The following is a 16,444-nucleotide window of genomic DNA, read 5'->3' as shown; positions in this document are numbered from 1 at the left end:
TGCAGAGGTCTAAGTATTCCAGTTAAAGAGCGCAGGGGCTGACAAGGCAGCGTCTGGATGACACCCCCCCCCCTCCTTAACCGGCATCCATACCATGTGTGACTGTTGCCAGAGTTCTGATATTCTTGGCGGTCGGCTTGGCCAACGAAATGAGGTCACTGTTGCCAGTGAAATCATCCCTGGACGGCTCATCCCGCTTCCCAACTTGGGTTATGCTCTGAGAGCTTGCCACAGCCACCCAGAGGCTGGGGTCCCTGGGAGACGAGCTCACATTTTTAGAGCAGAAAACTGAGGCCAAGAGAAAAGCAGCCACTCTGCTAGCTTGCGGTGCTTGGACCAAATTCAGCTTTCTGGCAGAGCTGGCTCCCACAGCTCCTTAACCTTTTCCACAGATCCTCCTTTCAGAATACCAGTCTCTGCAAACCAGGCCTGAGCTAACGGTCCTGCAGGCGGCAAACTTTCCTCTCTTCCCCTCTGAGGGAAAGTGGCAAGACCTGACTTCAAGGCAGTGTGCGCCCTCTTAAGCTTTCAGAATTTATGAAGTAACTTTCAGATTTATTAATGCAATTAATGTAAGTACCTCCACTCAAATGCAATGATTCCCCCCTACATTCACAAGGAACTCTAAATAATTCTCGAAATCTCCCCGGTAGAATGAAACCCAAGTTTAGGATTTGAGAATCGGCACCTGGGAACCGTGAACATGAAATGAATGCGTGAGAGGAAGCAATTCTCTGTCAGGCTGGGGATGAGTTGTGGTGTGAGATCAGCGCAGTGAGCCTTCGCCCCAGGACCGTTCAGTTTAAAGCAGCACTCGCCACAGAACTGGCCCTGGCCAGACAAGTGTTTCCGGGCTTGCCAGACAAGAGGAGCAGGGTGGGCCCTGGATCACTGGCCATCTCAAGGATCACAACATTTGGGACGAAAGGAAGCCTCAGACAATGTCGCCTCCAGGGGCAGCACAAATAACATTTGCGGTCTCCAGAGGAGGGCTCGCCCCTTTGTGGCTGACTGGGGGTGCAAAATGCTGCATCTCTCTTAGTCACCAATTTCACAGAAAATGACTCAAGCTCGTGCTGCGAAAGGCGTGGGGTGGCAATGCGGAAGAGCAAGCAGTAAGCCAGGAGTCCCAGCTTTCCAACTTAGAGACTCACCACCCTCGCAGCCTCCGCGCGTCTTTCTAATTATTGTTATTAATTATTTTTATTTTTATAACCCTCTTGGCCGGTGTTCCTGATTTCTAGTTGCGCGGAGCACTTGCAGGTCGATAGGATGGCTCCTGCCTTCCAGGCAAGAATTTAATATATATACGTCTGTATAATTTTGCACAATTGCGTCACCACTGAAGTCGTCGTGGTTCCCCGAAAGGCCTCCACGTCTCCTCCCGGCACCGGGGCCTGCGGACGCTTCCGGGCTCTGGAGGCACTTTCGCGAGGAGCCCTGGGCTCCTCCCGACCGACTGCCGGAGAGCCCCTCCCCCCAGGCCCCATCCTCCCGGCTCCCGGCCGCCTCCTCCTTCTCCTCCTCCTCGGCCTCCGCGCCCGCCTCCCGGGGAGTCAAGCTAGGGTGAACGGCAGGACCGCAAGGCGCGCGCGGACGCCGGGGCCCGCGGCTCTCGGGAGCCGCCGGGACCGCCCTCCTCCCGGCCCAGGCGGGTGGGGGCCGGGGCGGCGCGGGGCGGGCAGAGCCTCCTGGCCCCTCCCCTCCGCCGCCCTCCCCAAAGTTGCCGACTCCCCCTGGGGCCGGACGGTCTTATGATCCGGCGGATCCTCCTGGGGAGGCCGGGCCGGGGAGTGGGTTCGGGCGCCGAGCGGCGGGGCCAGCAGGCGGGCGCGGGGAGCGGGGCAGCGATCGAAGCGGCGGCGGCTGCGCCCCGGGCCCGCCGCACCTTCCCCCTCCGGTCAGGGGACCGCTGCATGGGGCCAGGGGGACGGCCCTGCTACGCCGAGCGGCGGCGACGGCGGACCCCCCAGGCGGGCTGGGGCTGAGCCCGGGGCCAGGGCGGGGGCTCCGGGGAGACCATGCCCCGAGGCCGGCCGGGCGCAGCATGGCTCACGGGCCGGGCGCGCTGATGCTCAAGTGCGTGGTGGTCGGTGACGGGGCGGTGGGCAAGACGTGCTTGCTCATGAGCTATGCCAACGACGCCTTCCCTGAGGAGTACGTGCCCACTGTCTTCGACCACTACGCAGGTAAGCCTCTGTCCTGCTGACTAAGGGGCTGATCCCTGGCCGGGAACTTTGGAGCAACTTTGGCTGAGCCCCCCGGCTGCCTCCCCTGAGCGTGCTCCCCTCCCCCGCTGTGCCCTCCGCCCGACGGCCCCACCCCCTGAGACTGTACCTCTGGTCACCCCTCACAGCAACTCCCAGCTCTGTCTATCTCCCCCCTCCCCGCCCCTTCTCGCACACTTCTCAGTCCCCTGAGTGCCGTTCTTGACCTTCCCACGGTCTCTTCCCTTACTGCCCCAAACCCCCTGGCCGCGAAACATTTGGGAACACTAGGGTTGACGTGGCTACGGGACTTGGGAGAAGATGGAGTGGACAGCGCGCGCGGGGGGGGGGTAGGGCGGGGGGAACATCACACCTATATTTCATGTCACTTGGCAGTGAACTGGACTCAAAGCAAAAGGGGATGTCCTCTCCCAGGGAGCACCCCACACTTCCCAAGTGATTTGGGAAAGGAGGGTACTGTGGGAGTGAAATTGCTAGACATCAGGTCATTGTGAGCTTCTCTCCCCACCCCCACTTCTGTCCTTGCAGTCAGCGTCACCGTGGGGGGCAAGCAGTACCTCTTGGGACTCTATGACACCGCTGGACAGGTGAGTGTGTTGGCCTCTGGCCGGTTCCTTTATCCCCCACCTTTCTCCAGTTCTGTGTATCTGTGAAGGGCCTTTGGAAACTGAGGTGTCTTAAGTGGGAGGGTGTGTCTTCCAGGGGGCTCCCTCAGGATCAGATATTTTTTCCCTTAAGTCAGCAAAATAAGACAACAAACCAAAAAAAAAAAAAAAAAAAAAAAGAAAGAAAGAAAGAAAGAAAAAAAAGAAAAAAGAAAAGAAAAAAAGCAGGCCAGCGTGAACCCCCGGGATGTGAAAGTTTTTGACTGTGTGGGTCGTTATGTATGTTGCCTTGGCGTGTAGGTCCCAACTCCTGTTGCAAAGTGGCGGCAGCCAATGGTGAAGCGCTCTTATTTTTAGTTGCTGCTGACCAGGTCTGCCCCTCACAGCCTCTGTCTGGTCCCTCATTGGTGAGTGGTCTGCCTGCCCGCGGAGCCTGATTGGTGGGAAATGGCATCATCTAAGAGGATGGGAAGGCTTTTGGTCCTGGCTCTGTTTATTACAACATCATTGCGCTCTGAGGCTCCAGTCCCTGAAAACGTAATTTGTGGTGATACCAGAGGACCACAGGGAAAACGGAAAGAAATAACAACCATCAGCTGCTCCCTGGGGTTCGGGGTGTGCGGGGTTAAGAGTTCATCTTGGGTCTTGGAGGAAGAGCTTTCTTCCCCCTAGAGGGCCAGGTGACTTTGTGTTTTCTTTGGAGAGGTTATTGTGCAGAAAGGAAAGGAACGCTTCTCCCTGCAGCCTCTGGCTAGTGTTTGCAAACCAGAAGGGCCGGGCGGTCCTCCTGTAGGCAAAAGTCGTTCTCTGTCTCCCTGACCCAGCTTTACAGCCTTGCCAGACCCACTTTCTTTCCTCTGGGGTAAGGTGATGAAGTTTTGTGGAATTCAGCTCTGCAATTTGCCCTGAAGTCTCTGGAAGAAGTTTCTGTGTATTATACAGAGTTGAGCACCCTGAGGACGCATAAGCCGCTGAAGGGCCAAAAGTGGCTCTGCAGGAAGTCCAGTCTTGAGGGCTTTAATTGTGAACAGGGGCTAAAAGAAAAAGAAAAAAAGGAAGAAAGGAAGGAAGGAAGGAAAAGAAACACCATCACAGATACTATATGTCAAATATATGTGTCCAGATTTGCCTTTCAGAATTATATGTTCTCAGATTCTATATTGAAGTCTAGAAAAACCTGTGGGCTTTTGGGGGTGGGGTGGGTAGGAGTAGGGGGAGTGAGGGGCTTGATGTGGCCCTGATTTCTCAGCCTGTGGTAAAAGGGGTCCCATATCAGATGTTTGCATTATAGCTCATAACAGCCGCAAAGTTATAGTTATGAAGTAGCAATAAAATAAGGTGACAGCTGGGGGGTCACCACCCATGAGGAACTGTACAGGGCTGCGGCATTAGGAAGGCTGAGACCCACGGAGCTAGAAGATCATCTGTGGATGGAGAAGGATGGCAGCTCCCAGGGCCATCGACGTTGGCCCCGGGGCAGAGTAGCCATGGCTGAGCCTGAGCTCTTGGGGCCTGTTTTGATTATTATTTAACCCCACTTTCATCAGTTATGGAGGGCAAGGAGTGGGACTCACCCAAACCCACCAATTCTTAAATAGAGCTGTTGATAGATAAGAAACTGGTATTAGTTGAAAATAGTTTGCGGGGGGGGGGTGGTGGTGGTGGTGGGAGGGAGCTCTAATTTTAATTTCTCATACTTCCTATCTCACTTCTTGTTGCGGTGATCGTGTGTGAATCATGTGCCTTACCCAGCAGGACATGTGAATGTCAGCTCTGTTTACACAGAGCTCCCAGTTATTATTTGCCTTCTACATATCAGAAATGGGGGGAGGGGCAGGGGGAGCAACCATATGTACATGTTTGTACAACTCAGGTCACACAGCTTACAAAAGCTTGCTCCTGAGATTAAAGACCCCTGCACCACTCCAGTCGGAAGTCCTGGGAAGTTCTGAGACGCCCTGGCGTTAGTTAGATTGTGTGTGTGTGTGTGTGTGTGTGTGTGTGTGTGTGTGTGTGTATCTTGAAGTTTCCCAGCCATTCTCTCAGTGGTAGTTGTCGGGGGGTGGGGGGATGGGGGTAGGGAGGATGTGATAGGGCCACATGCCACCTGATGGTGGGCACCAGTGGTTTCTCACCCACTAATAACTTCTGAGTTTAGGTTAGAGTCATTGATAGTACATTTCATTAGTAATAAGCAAGCTTAGCCATTATCAGAAAAAGTGGTGGGGCTTTCGTATCATGCTAAGCATCTGGGGTGTGCAAAAGAAGACGTCTAAATTATGGGCCCACCAGTGCTGGTACAAGTGCATGTAAGAGTCTGGATCATGTGTCTTGTGTAGGGTTCTGTGTTGTTTGTTAAGACCCAATTTCTTTATGAGTAGTATTAGGTTCATTTTATGATAATAATGGTGGTAAACAAATATACAGGCATACATGCATACACATAGATAGATGTCTAGGATTGTAGCCAGATAAACAAAAGAGCAAAGCCTATGAGCTTCAAAGTCTTGGGGTCAGATCTCTCCGCCTTGCTATATGAGGCTTGTAATTCTGGCTGAGTTATTTACTTTCTCTGTAATAGTAAAATGCGGATAATTAGGATCTACACGGCAGAGATGTAGGCTGCCTTAAATCCATTAACCTTTGCAAAAACAGTTGGCACCAACAGTTCTTTGTATATAGTAGGCGTGCAAATGATACTGCAAGAAATTGCTGTGCTCTGCTATGGGTAGGTGGGTGGGGTATTTGTTGTGGGGGGGATGGGTGGCAGTAAGTGGAAGAGGACAGTGTATCCTGCCTCAAGTTGACAGACTCCACTAGAGGGCCAGATCTTAGAACTGTTAGCAGAGGTGTGGAGCCAGGGAAATAGTTTCAGGTTCTGTGTAGAGGCTGAGAAGCAAGGGGCGTGTGCAGTTTTCGGCTGGTTCTTTTTCCAGAGACTGTGGGATGAGGAGATGGTCTCAGCATCTCGAAGGCTCTTGTCTTCTCTCCAAACTGTTTGCTCATGTGTGTGGGTGCTTGGCACACCTACTTAAGTACACATGGCAATGCCTCCCTTGGGTTGGCACCTCTAGCCCACTTTTTTTTTTATTTTACTCTTGGCTGTCTTAGCCACACCAGTCAAGTCCAAAGCCACAAGCATCCTTTGCCCAGCTGACATATTAGGAGTCTTATCCGTCAAATGGGGATGGTTAGGAGATGACCTTTGGCCTTCTTGAGCAGGTTGCTGTCTGCTTGGCCTCTGCTGCTATCACTAGAGAAAGCGAAGGAGAGCACAAGAGCATGTTGGCCATCAGTCCTCGTCAGGGACATCTCTCAGTGTCCCACTCACTCACAAGCATTGCTGCCCAAAGGACGCCCCCCCCCCCCCCCCGCCGCGCCGCCCGTTCTTGTCTGAACCTCAGAGTGGTCCAGGAGTAGTGTACCATTTTAACTGTCAAGCATACATTTTGGAGTGGGAGTCGACACAGGCCGCTTCCTCTACCCTGGGGGCCTTGCAGGGAGGTCTGGCTTTCTGCCTAGGTCTCTGTGGAACTTCTCCTTCTGTGCCTGGCCTTGGGCCTTCAGTGTAGCTCTGCACTAGCCCTCTGCCTGCCCTGGAAGGGAATTAGGTGGGATTGTCCCCACTGCCTCCACTCTTGGGACTGGGAGGAACTTCCTCTCTGCCCAGACAAGCCACCAGGGATCTGCTTGGCAGGCCACTGTCTTGCTGCCACCGCCTCCAGGCAAAGGCAGAACTTGATACTCTGAAGACAGAAGGCACCCAAGTCCACTTTACCCAGGTTGCAGACTACTGACACTCGGGAGGGTGTGTGGTGGGGCTGAGTGTGGGATCCCTACAGTTCTAGATTTAGCTGTCATCTCTGCGTCCAAGTTCACACATATGCTTTAGGCACTCTGTTGCTATATCTGGCCATTTAAGCATCCAAGTTCAGGGCTGCATGCCTGAGAGCTATAAATATCCTTGCTCCAGTATCTCCTGGAGGTAGCTAGCTTTTCAATGACAAATGAGATTTGCTTTACACTTGCCATAACCCAGCAGCTGTAGTTCCCCCCTTTCCCCCTCCCCCAAAGCTCTCTGGGTACCTAGGAAGGCACTTCCTCCAACAAAGGGAACCCCAACTGGAGGCAGTGGGCCCTCCCCTCTTCTACTTTTCATGGGACAGCATCCAAGAACCTAGTGGGAGGGGGCAGAGGTGGGGGGGGAGGGTACTTCTATCTTTTGGTAGAGTTTATTCACAACACCTTGGCTGGTAGACTTCCCAGAGAGGAAACAGCAGGCGAGTGAGTCTGAAGTTAAGTTTTCCTACTTCAGTGTAGGCAAGCATGGCACAGAAGTAGGATACAGGGAATGGCCACACACATCCCTCAGCCATGAGGTTTCCTTAGCCTCACACTCCATCCTTGGGGGAATAGAGTGTGAGAGGAGCCTTGAGGCTCTTTCAGCTATGAGCTGCCACAGGTAAGATGTGGCGCCGAGCATCTGGTTTCCCGTGGTAACCCACTGTAGATGTCTTGCCTGCATCTTGCTAACCTTTGTGGGAGCTATTTATACCCCAGGCTGCAGTGTGCCGCACAGGCCACGCTTGGTTTCCTCCACTGTACTGAGAAGATGGGTGGCCTGTCCATTCATAAGCTGTTGCTGTTTAAAACACACTGTTTTCCTGCGTGGGACTCTGCTGGTCACTTGCAGCTGAGACTTGGATCCACAGGCAGGGATCTAAGGGTGGGGGCAGTCCCGACTGAGCCTTGTGTTGTGCCTCAGCCTTTCAGAGCCCTTTGATCGGCTTCCAATGTGATTCTCCTGAGGTCTTGTGGCATTTCCAGTCTTTAAACTAGTGCTTCCTGACTGGTATGCCAAGGATGAGTGCTACAGACATGACAGAGATGCTGCCCTGCCAACCTCGGGGAGCTGGTGAGGTGGAGGGCCTGGGAAGGGTGAAGGGAAGTGTGTTGCTATGTGTCCATGATATGGCCACAGAGCTAACTTATTTCTTGTACCGGAGTTTAAACTTACAACCCCATGCCCAGGTCAAGGGGCTCTGTTGGAGAATTGGCCTTTTTGTGGTTTTGTTGTAGAGTTTGGAGTTCCAGGGCTTGAGAGCAAGTGGCAAAGCCTAGCAGCTCTCCACGGGGATCAGTCTTTAGCAAGGACATGTGTTGGGGGCAGCAGGTAGCCCTGAGGTTTCAGACACAGTGCTGCTGTGCAGAGAGGGAAAAGGCAGCGGCAGAGAAACCAGGCAAAGAAAGAAAGAAAGAAAGAAAGAAAAACCTATAAATGCAGCTTTAAAAAAAAAACCCCAACAGTTTTATGACTGTGATAGGCTGGATTTCCTTTTTCACCCCAAGGGGGTTGATTTTGCCCTAATTTGGCCAGCTTTGGTCAGGGAGTGGCTTTCTTTGCCCTCAGCACTTTGCTGTTCCTCTTTCAATGCCTTTTGCAGCTGCTCTGCACCCAGGAAAGTCTGCAGGTGGCAGGTGGCCAGCTGCCCCGGCCCTTCATGCGCCCCAGTGAGTGGTGGGGACCTGCCATTGCCTCTATGGATGCTTTGTGCCCTGGGTGAGCACACTGTGTGTCCCAAAGCCTAGCCCAGTACCTCATGAAGCTGACTGCATGAGCTCGCTGGCATTTGCTCTCCATTGGCCCAGCTAAAGGCTAACCAGTGGCTAAGAGCTCCCTCCGTGCTGACTTCATCTCTAAGAGGAGTGACGCTCGCGTGCAGATGGTGCATCAAACTACCAATTTGTCTCCGACTTAGCTCCCTAGGGTCGACAGTTACCAGGCTCGGGCCTTTGCATCTTCAAGGCCTTTGGCTCCCCAGGCTCCTGACTATAAAACTTGGCAGTGGGATAATGGGTTTTAGATTCTTCAGGTGAACACCAAATCTTGTTTGTGTTTTTATGTGGCTAGACTGAGTCCACCAGCCAACTCCTCCCACGACCTCTTTCCTTCTGATGTGTCGGGAGACAGTTTCTACCCTGCAGGCTGACCATGAGGCTTCCGGTTACCTATGCCATTGCCTCTGTCTGAGGAGTGCTACACCACCTCGGCTCTGACGATGTCGATTTGGTGCCTGCTCTATGTTCCAGCCTTCTGTGAGACGCAAGGAAAGGTGATGGGCCCCTGGAAAGTGGGTTGCCCAACTAGGAGGCTGAAAAAGAGCTGTGCTGCCAGATCCTCTGCAGGGCGAGGGGATACAGAGAAAGGTGGGGGGGGGGCAGGAGAACACCACCAGCCAGTGTAGGCTGGCTCCCTGGGCTGTGGAGTCCTGGCCAGGCTCCGCCACTTCCCACCAAGAAGATTCACCTCTCCCAAACCGAAGTGCTCGTCCATAGAATGGGCTTATGATGGTACCTTCTATCCCAACAGAGGCATTCCCTCCCCATTTAGGGTGACCAGGTGGGGCTTGGGACGACTGTGTGTTTAGCTCTCCCTTGGGGCCAGTCACACTTCTTGCTTCTTGTCCCCACCCAGCATGTGCTGGGCACAGCAGCTCCTTTCTCTGTGCCACCAAGTGCACGTCTGAGAAGCCACATGGCAGAGAGGGGGTGGGAAAGCTCATGTCCTGGGGGTGGAGGGGGTGGAGCGGGGAGGAAGCAGGGTGGAGAGGGCAGACATAGGAGGAGTCTCACTTGTGTCTTTATGGTCTGGGATCCCTGCTGTCACTGCCAGCTTGAGGTGCAGGTTTGATAACTAAATTGCAGACTTTTCCCCTTCTGACTGACAACTTAGTAATTAGAGAGATATTAATCTGCAGCCTTGTTGCTTGTTGGTTTTAATAGAAAAGTAAGCGGAGGAGGAGGAGGCTTTTATTGTTGCTGTTTCTTTTGTGGTAACTGGCCAGCAAAGTGAGCCAGCCTCCTCTCCTGATCCCCAGATATGTGGAACCTTGGGGTAGACTTGGGGGTGCTCAGCCTTGAATGGTGTTTTCCCACAGTGCAAAGAGTGGGGCCTCTTTTCTTTTTCCTGACCTCTGTGAGGCCGAGGCTAGTGGTGTTTGCCCCCTTTCACAGGGTTTGGAAGGTCAAGTGGTTTGCTCCAGGCTGTGTAGTTGGTGAAAGTTAAAAGCCATGTTTCCAGGGCAGGACTTGGGATTGCAAGCCCTGGGATCTTTGTGTTAGCTGACACTAAGCAGCTTGCCAGTAAGCAAATGCCTTGCTCCACGATACATGCTCCATTGGTGACTATTTGATGAAAAAATAAATGTAATCACTTTTCTAGACAGAAGACTTGATGGAGTGGTTCCTGTACCTGGACTGTCAGGGGCAGGTGCGGGAATTGATCCAGCAGATGCTGTTCCCATCAACTCGAGACTTTTGTCTGTTTGCCCACACATCTCTGTACTTCCTTAAAAGGGGCTTGCCTGGGTGGGACTGATGTTACCCTGCTGATGAGTGAGTGGACGGAGCTGGCTGCCATTTGCTTATATCCTTAGTGGACTTCCCTCAAGCCTAGGGGTCAACGTCCCCCCGCCTCCCCATGCCCCTTTCTATTTCCTGTGCCCTGTTCTGCCCACTTGACCTGTTGCCGGTCTGCTGCTTAGAATCTGTCCTACCATGGCTACTCAGAACCCTCTTGCCTCTCTTTCAGAGCTGTCTTATTTAGGGGAAGTCGCCATGTCACAAACATATGTCTGGGACTAAGGATGTAGCAACAGTGACAAGGAGCTTGCCTATTGTGTACACTGAAAAGAAATAGTCTCTCATCTAAATGCATCCCATAGCTCCCTGCAGGTGCTTCCTACTGCTTATTTAGTTTACCTGCTTGTGCCATCCAATTTCGCCAACTTGTTCCTGGGCTTTTAGAGCTTCTAGCATCTGGCTTTCCACCGTGGCTGTCTAGATGAGAGCATCCCTTTAGCCAGGAAACAGTCCCTGAGCACCAAGTCTGGCCTGGGGCCTGCAATGGAGTATAGTGAGGTCTGTTTCTGGTGGGGGTGGGCGGTGCTAAGGAAGCCAGGGTCTGCTCCTCTGATTCCTAGTGAGAGCTAAGTCAAAGCAGACCTTCCTGAGGGGCAGAGTACTGGACTGCATCCCTACGTGTACTACGTCTCCAGGTGTGGGCCTCTGCGCAGCGGCCTGCCTGGGAGCCGGTTAGACACCTCGGATCTTAGGGTCTACCCCGTCTCCTAAATCACAAGCTTGGGGGAGTCGCCATGGGTCCAGGCTGGATGAGTGAGTCTGCTCTAGGCCAGAAGGTCAAGAGCTGCACAATGTTTGTGAGTCCTGGCATCTCCTCTCAGCACACTGCCTTCGTCACCTCCGTACACACTGTCCCAGTGACTGGGGAACAGAACAAGTGTCACGTTTGGTCTTCTTCCCTCCTAAACATTTGCCCGGTCTCCTTCCTCATTTTGAGTGTGTTGGGACTCTCCACATTTGCTCAATAAAAGGACGCCTCCCACTTGCCTGTAGACACAGGAGAAGGCTGAAGGCCTCTGTGAGTGTGATGTCTGCCTTAGGGATGTGCAAATAGTAGACTCCTTGGGTATTCCTCGATGAGGTCTACATGCCAAGCTATGTTCTCTCGTGGCTTTGGGCCGTCTTAGGTCCAGAGTAGCAGGTGGGCTGTGGTGTCTTTGTGGCACGAAGCCCCAGGCAGGTCACCACGGCCAGAGGTAGAAGTGCTGTGCTGCTCAGTACCCACTCAACAGGAATCATTCTCCGTGGCTAACCTCTATTCCTTGACGTGACCTCCTCTTTCTCTTTCCGGCTGCTCCCTCTTCCTTTCAAATGTTACCTTTTTGTTTCCCTTAAGAAATGTTTTGGTTCCAGCCTACAAGTGACATTCTTCAAAGAGTGTCATGGCCAGGAGTGTGAGCAAGCTGGCTGGAGGGGGCTCCTTGTGAGAGCTGCCACTGAGCCTGTTCAATTCTGACTCTCCAGTCCGATTAGAGCTCCATTTGCTGTAGCTAATGGCAAAAGGCTGTCCTCTCTGGGCAGCTGGGTCAGGGCTCGCTCACTCTTATTACCTGAAGGTGTTTCTAGAAGCTTCCTTGGCCCTGAAACCCTGGGGATGGTGCTATATGTGGGGAGAGGACAAAGGAGGGGCAGAGGTGGGACAGCGATTTATGCTTCTCACACCGGGGACTCTGTCTAAAAGGGGGGAGTCACCCAGGCCTTGTCCAGAGATCAGAAAGTCATTCTGAGGTGGCCCGCTCAGCAGCCCCCTCCCATTTGAGGTTAACATACACCCCCCTTTTGAATCTGAATTAAGTAACTGACTGAGCTACAATCTGACACTTGGCTTTGTTCCTGGAGTAGGATCTTTATCACCCATGAAGATTGGTGAAGCCCCTGAGGCGGGCTGTATGTGAACAACATTTTATACAAGGTTTGAAATTTGCCATAGGAACTAGGCAAGTTGTTGGATTTCAGAGAGTCTGTTAGTCAAAGTACTTACAGGAAAACCTGACTTTCATAAACACTCTGCCCTTTGCAAGAAGATTCTGACCTGTCTAGACGTTATTGGAGGCTTTAGAATCAGCGTGCAGGTGGTGGTTTTCAGTGCATTGCCTGAGTAAGCACTGTGGCACTCACCGACGAGCCCAGTGTAGACAGACTGCCAGGCCTTTCTGCATGTACCACTGCCTGGGGGTTTGAACTGTACAGTGGGTGGGCTGTGGAGATGTGTTCTCCTGTGAGCCTGGACTGACGCAGCTATGCATGACGTCAGGCGTGCCTCCAGAGTGGCCTGTGGAGATGAGAGGGAGCTGGCAGGAAGACTGTATTGTTCAGGTGGGCCTAGACCAGCATGGACACCTGTGCATTTCACATGGCCACTTGGGTAGCAGAGGTATCAGTGACCAGGAACGTAGGCCAGGGGCGTTCACGGTGGATCACACTGGCCGTGCACTTTTGCTCTAATACTGAAAGCTGACACGCTGTATGTCACAGACCATTTTTCATCATTCCTCCTGCACCCAAAGAAACTTCACACCCATCATTGGTCACCCCCGCCCCCCCTCCCGTATTGCCTTCCTCCTGCCCCCTAGCAACTACTGGTCCACTTCTGTCTACAGATTTGCCTGTTCTGGGGCATTTTGCATAAGTATTTGGTCTTTTTATTTGACATAACGCTTTCAAGCTTCATCTGTACTGTGGAAAGTGTCGATATTTCATCCCCTTCTTGCTGGGTTTTCTCTCTCAGTCTTCCTTCCTTGGCCATTCTCCCGCAGGCACTGCGGGGGTCACGCTTAGGGTGGAAACGACCTTATGGAGCCAGTCACGGATGCTCTGGTCCATGGGTCCTTCTGCACTGTGCTGTTTGGTAAGAGGCGAGAGTCTAAGTGAGGTTGCCAGCAGGCACATAGTAGGAAAAGGACAAAGACATAAACCAATAGGTCACAGAAGAAGAAAAGCAAGTAGCCAATCAGAACTCACCATGCCAAGTTATGTAAATAAAAAGATTTTTAATCTATTGGATTGGATAAAATAGGAAAAGGTGATATCCAAGAGACAGGAAAGTTAATATCCTATCAGGCATGGCCAACCAGTGGCAGCATGTGGGCTACACGTACCCCAAGATAACTATAAATGTGGCCTGGAAAAAAGCTAGAAACATATTCAAAACGTTCTGGAATCTGAGATTTCTGTTTAACTCAATTACAGAGTTCTTGAGCGTGAACTTTGTGGATGACAGCATAGCGTTGATGCATCAAAAGCGTGGACACACCATGATGTCGTGAGTCAAAACTGTCCCAGCTAGCTTGAGGATACTTGACAAAGCCCCTTGAATTTGCAGCGATCCATTTCTCTGAGTTGATAACCAGAAAACTATCTGAGTGCGTAGAGATTTACCCAACGTGTATTCTTCATGGCATGCCTTAAGGCAGGACCAACTGTGAACATATTGATGAGTGGTGAAAAGACAATTATTGAGCACAGGACAAAAGTATATTAGGATGGAGGGAAAAAAGTATACTAGGATAATAGCAGCCGTTAAAAACTGCTCTCACAAAATGTAAGGGCGTGTAAAAGCTAATGATGTGTGCAGTGTGAAAAGCACGGGTCGAAACTGTCAACAGCAATGATTACATTGAAGATAAACACGTGTATAATAAATGGGGAAATTGGAGCAGAATGTCAGCGTGATTGGCCCTAAGTAATACCGAATAGTTTCAGAAATCTTCTTTATTTGGTTTCCGTGTGTGTGTGTGTGTGTGTGTGTGTTTAAGAGTCACTTTATTTTTATTAGAGTTTTAATGTGGATGGTTTAGGAGTCAGCAGTCCTGAGAGGGCCCATTAAGGAGGAACAGAAGGTCTCGCCACGCTTGTCCTGCAGCAAGGGCATGTCTCCTCCCTGTGGTAACCACTGCTGACTCCACAGCAGGTGTCATGGTGGGACCCCACGCTACGAATGTTCTCTCAGGATGTATCCACGTTCCAGGTGCCCTTTCCAGTGGCTGTTTCACAATCTCAGCCCAAACAGTGATGAGTGTTTAACCTGTGGCTAGGCGGTCACAGTGGAGTTGCCAAGGGCTCCATGCTCAGTTCTCCTGTCTCCATCCCGTGTTTATGTAGAGATGGGGACAGACGTTCTCCCTTGCTTAGTTTATCTCATCTCCAGCCTGCCGCCGCCGGTCCATGCGTCACCTACGTCCATCATCTGTCAGCCTCTCCTTGGGGGCACCCTCCTGAGCCTTCCAGCTGCTCCTGGTGGCCTGGTGCCTTGCACGTGCTGCACACTTGTGATTTTCCTGGCACTATCCCCTAGCTCAGTCCTCGTGTTCAGGATTTCCTGGCTTTGGTTCCTCAGTCTGATGGGGGACATCCTTTAAATCAGTTTCCTGAGTGGAGGCTCATTGGGGGGGGGCACAGGGGTTTTGTTGACACCTAATAGGTTTTGTTTGTTTCCTTGGTTTTTGTTGTCTTTTTCTGCTCCCCACCCCCACCTGCAGACAAGATTCCTCTGTGTAGCCCTGGCTCTCCTGGAACTCACTCTGTAGACCAGGCTGGCCTCGAACCACTGCCAGACCTAATAGGTTTTTGTTGTTGCTTCTTTCAGAGTTGGTTCGGAAGCAGAGGCATGGCTTTGTTCCTTTATAGTTTCTGTTCAGCTCTTTGAGTCTCATGTTAGCTGGATTCTTGATCTGTCTTCAGGAACCTGTGTCTGGAAGCAATTGGAACCATTGATTTCACCCCCCTGCAAAGCCGCAGGCGTGAGCTGTCAGGACCGTACAGCTGGCAGCTGCACCCCTGCAAAGCCGCAGGTGTGAGCTGTTGGGACCTGTCCAGCTGGCAGCTGCACCCCTGCAATACCGCAGGTGTTGAGCTGTTGGGACCATCCAGCTGGCAGCTCCACCCCTGCAGTGGAAATTTGTATTTTGCTTCTGGCAAACTTTTTAGTTCATTTCTTTGATTTCTTCACTTCCTGTTACTTTACTTGTTACCTAGATTTAAATGCCTGAGTTCCTGGAATGTCTTCTTGGTTTTCTTATATTTTACTTTCTCTGTGTTGTTTTGCTCTATTTTAGGGTTGTTTCCTCAATTTTATTACTTCCTAGTACATCCCTATTTTGGTAAGTGTAGTTCTATTTTAATGTTCAAGGGCCTTTCTTGTTTTGTGGATGACCCTTCCCACCTCTTTGCTCTTCCAGGGGTTTTGTTCTTTGAGACAGTGTCTCATTCTGTGGCCCTGGCTGGCCTCAAACTCAGGGACCAACGTGTCTCTGCCACCTAAGTGCTGGGATTAAAGGCGTGTGCTGCCACACCCAGCATTTCTTTTTCTTTCTTTCTTTCTTTCTTTCTTTCTTTCTTTCTTTCTTTTTTATGAAATATCTTCTGTGATATCTCTTAAGGATACTCTTGGGAGGCAGAGGCAGATGAATCTCTGTGAGTTCCAGGTCAGCCTGGTCTACAGAGTGAGTTGCAGGACAGAGAAATCCTGTTTTGAAAAACAACAACAATAGCAACAACAACAAAAAGGATGTTAGCGATAATTCCTTTGAAGTTTTACTAACTGTAGTATGCTGATCTAGTTTATTATTTGTTATTGACTTTTCATTATGCCTAATTTATAAATTAAACTTTACCATAGGTATGTATATAGGGAAAATACAGGATATTAAATTTGGATACCTCCACAGTTCCCAGTGTTGGAGAGTCTTAGACACTATGTCCTGTAGATTTGGGAGGCCTATGCTATACATTAGGGAGTGACAAGGTCTAGTGGCTCTGCTATACATTAGGGAGTGACAGAGTCTTGTGGTTGTGCTATACATTAGGGAGTGACAGAGTCTAGTAGCTCTGCTATACATTAGGGAGTGACAGGGTCTAGTGACTGTGCTATACATTAGGGACTAATAGGGTCTAGTAACTGTGCTATACATTAGGGAGTGACAGGGGACTGTGACTATACATTAGGGTGGTCTAGCTGTGATACAGGGGTGACAGGGTCTAGGAACCATGGTATACATTAGGGAGTGACAGGACCTAGTGGCTGTGCTATACATTAGGGAGTGACAGGGTCTAGTAACTGCTATACATTAGGGAGTCCAGCAAAGAACAGTCTTTCATTGAGTCCTCCTTTGTTTCTACGGGGGCTTGCCGTAGATTCATCCGGGTCCTCTGAATGGACCTCACTTTCTTGCGCCTTTGTGCTTTAGAAAT

General features: G+C 51.3%; 1 protein-coding gene across 2 annotated transcripts in view; it reads left to right on the top strand.

Annotated features, from left to right (window-relative positions):
• Nucleotides 1-1,956: 1,956 nt before the first annotated feature.
• Rhoq (ras homolog family member Q) overlaps nucleotides 1,957-16,444 on the top strand; it is a 34,443-nt gene continuing 19,955 nt past the window's right edge. The window contains exons 1-2 of one of the 2 annotated variants that reach the window (XM_051159495.1): nucleotides 1,957-2,189; nucleotides 2,757-2,815. In XM_051159495.1, the coding sequence (XP_051015452.1) occupies nucleotides 2,048-2,189; nucleotides 2,757-2,815 (201 nt within the window). In that variant the 5' untranslated portion in view covers nucleotides 1,957-2,047. The remainder of the gene's footprint in view (nucleotides 2,190-2,756; nucleotides 2,816-16,444) is intronic. The other variant, XM_051159432.1, reaches the window with a different exon arrangement.

Source organism: Acomys russatus, chromosome 1 (genome assembly GCF_903995435.1).
Source record: "Acomys russatus chromosome 1, mAcoRus1.1, whole genome shotgun sequence".
Classification (NCBI taxonomy): Eukaryota; Metazoa; Chordata; class Mammalia; order Rodentia; family Muridae; genus Acomys; species Acomys russatus.
The sequence above is the reverse complement of the archived record's forward strand: the minus strand, read 5'-3'. Positions and strand labels throughout refer to the sequence as shown.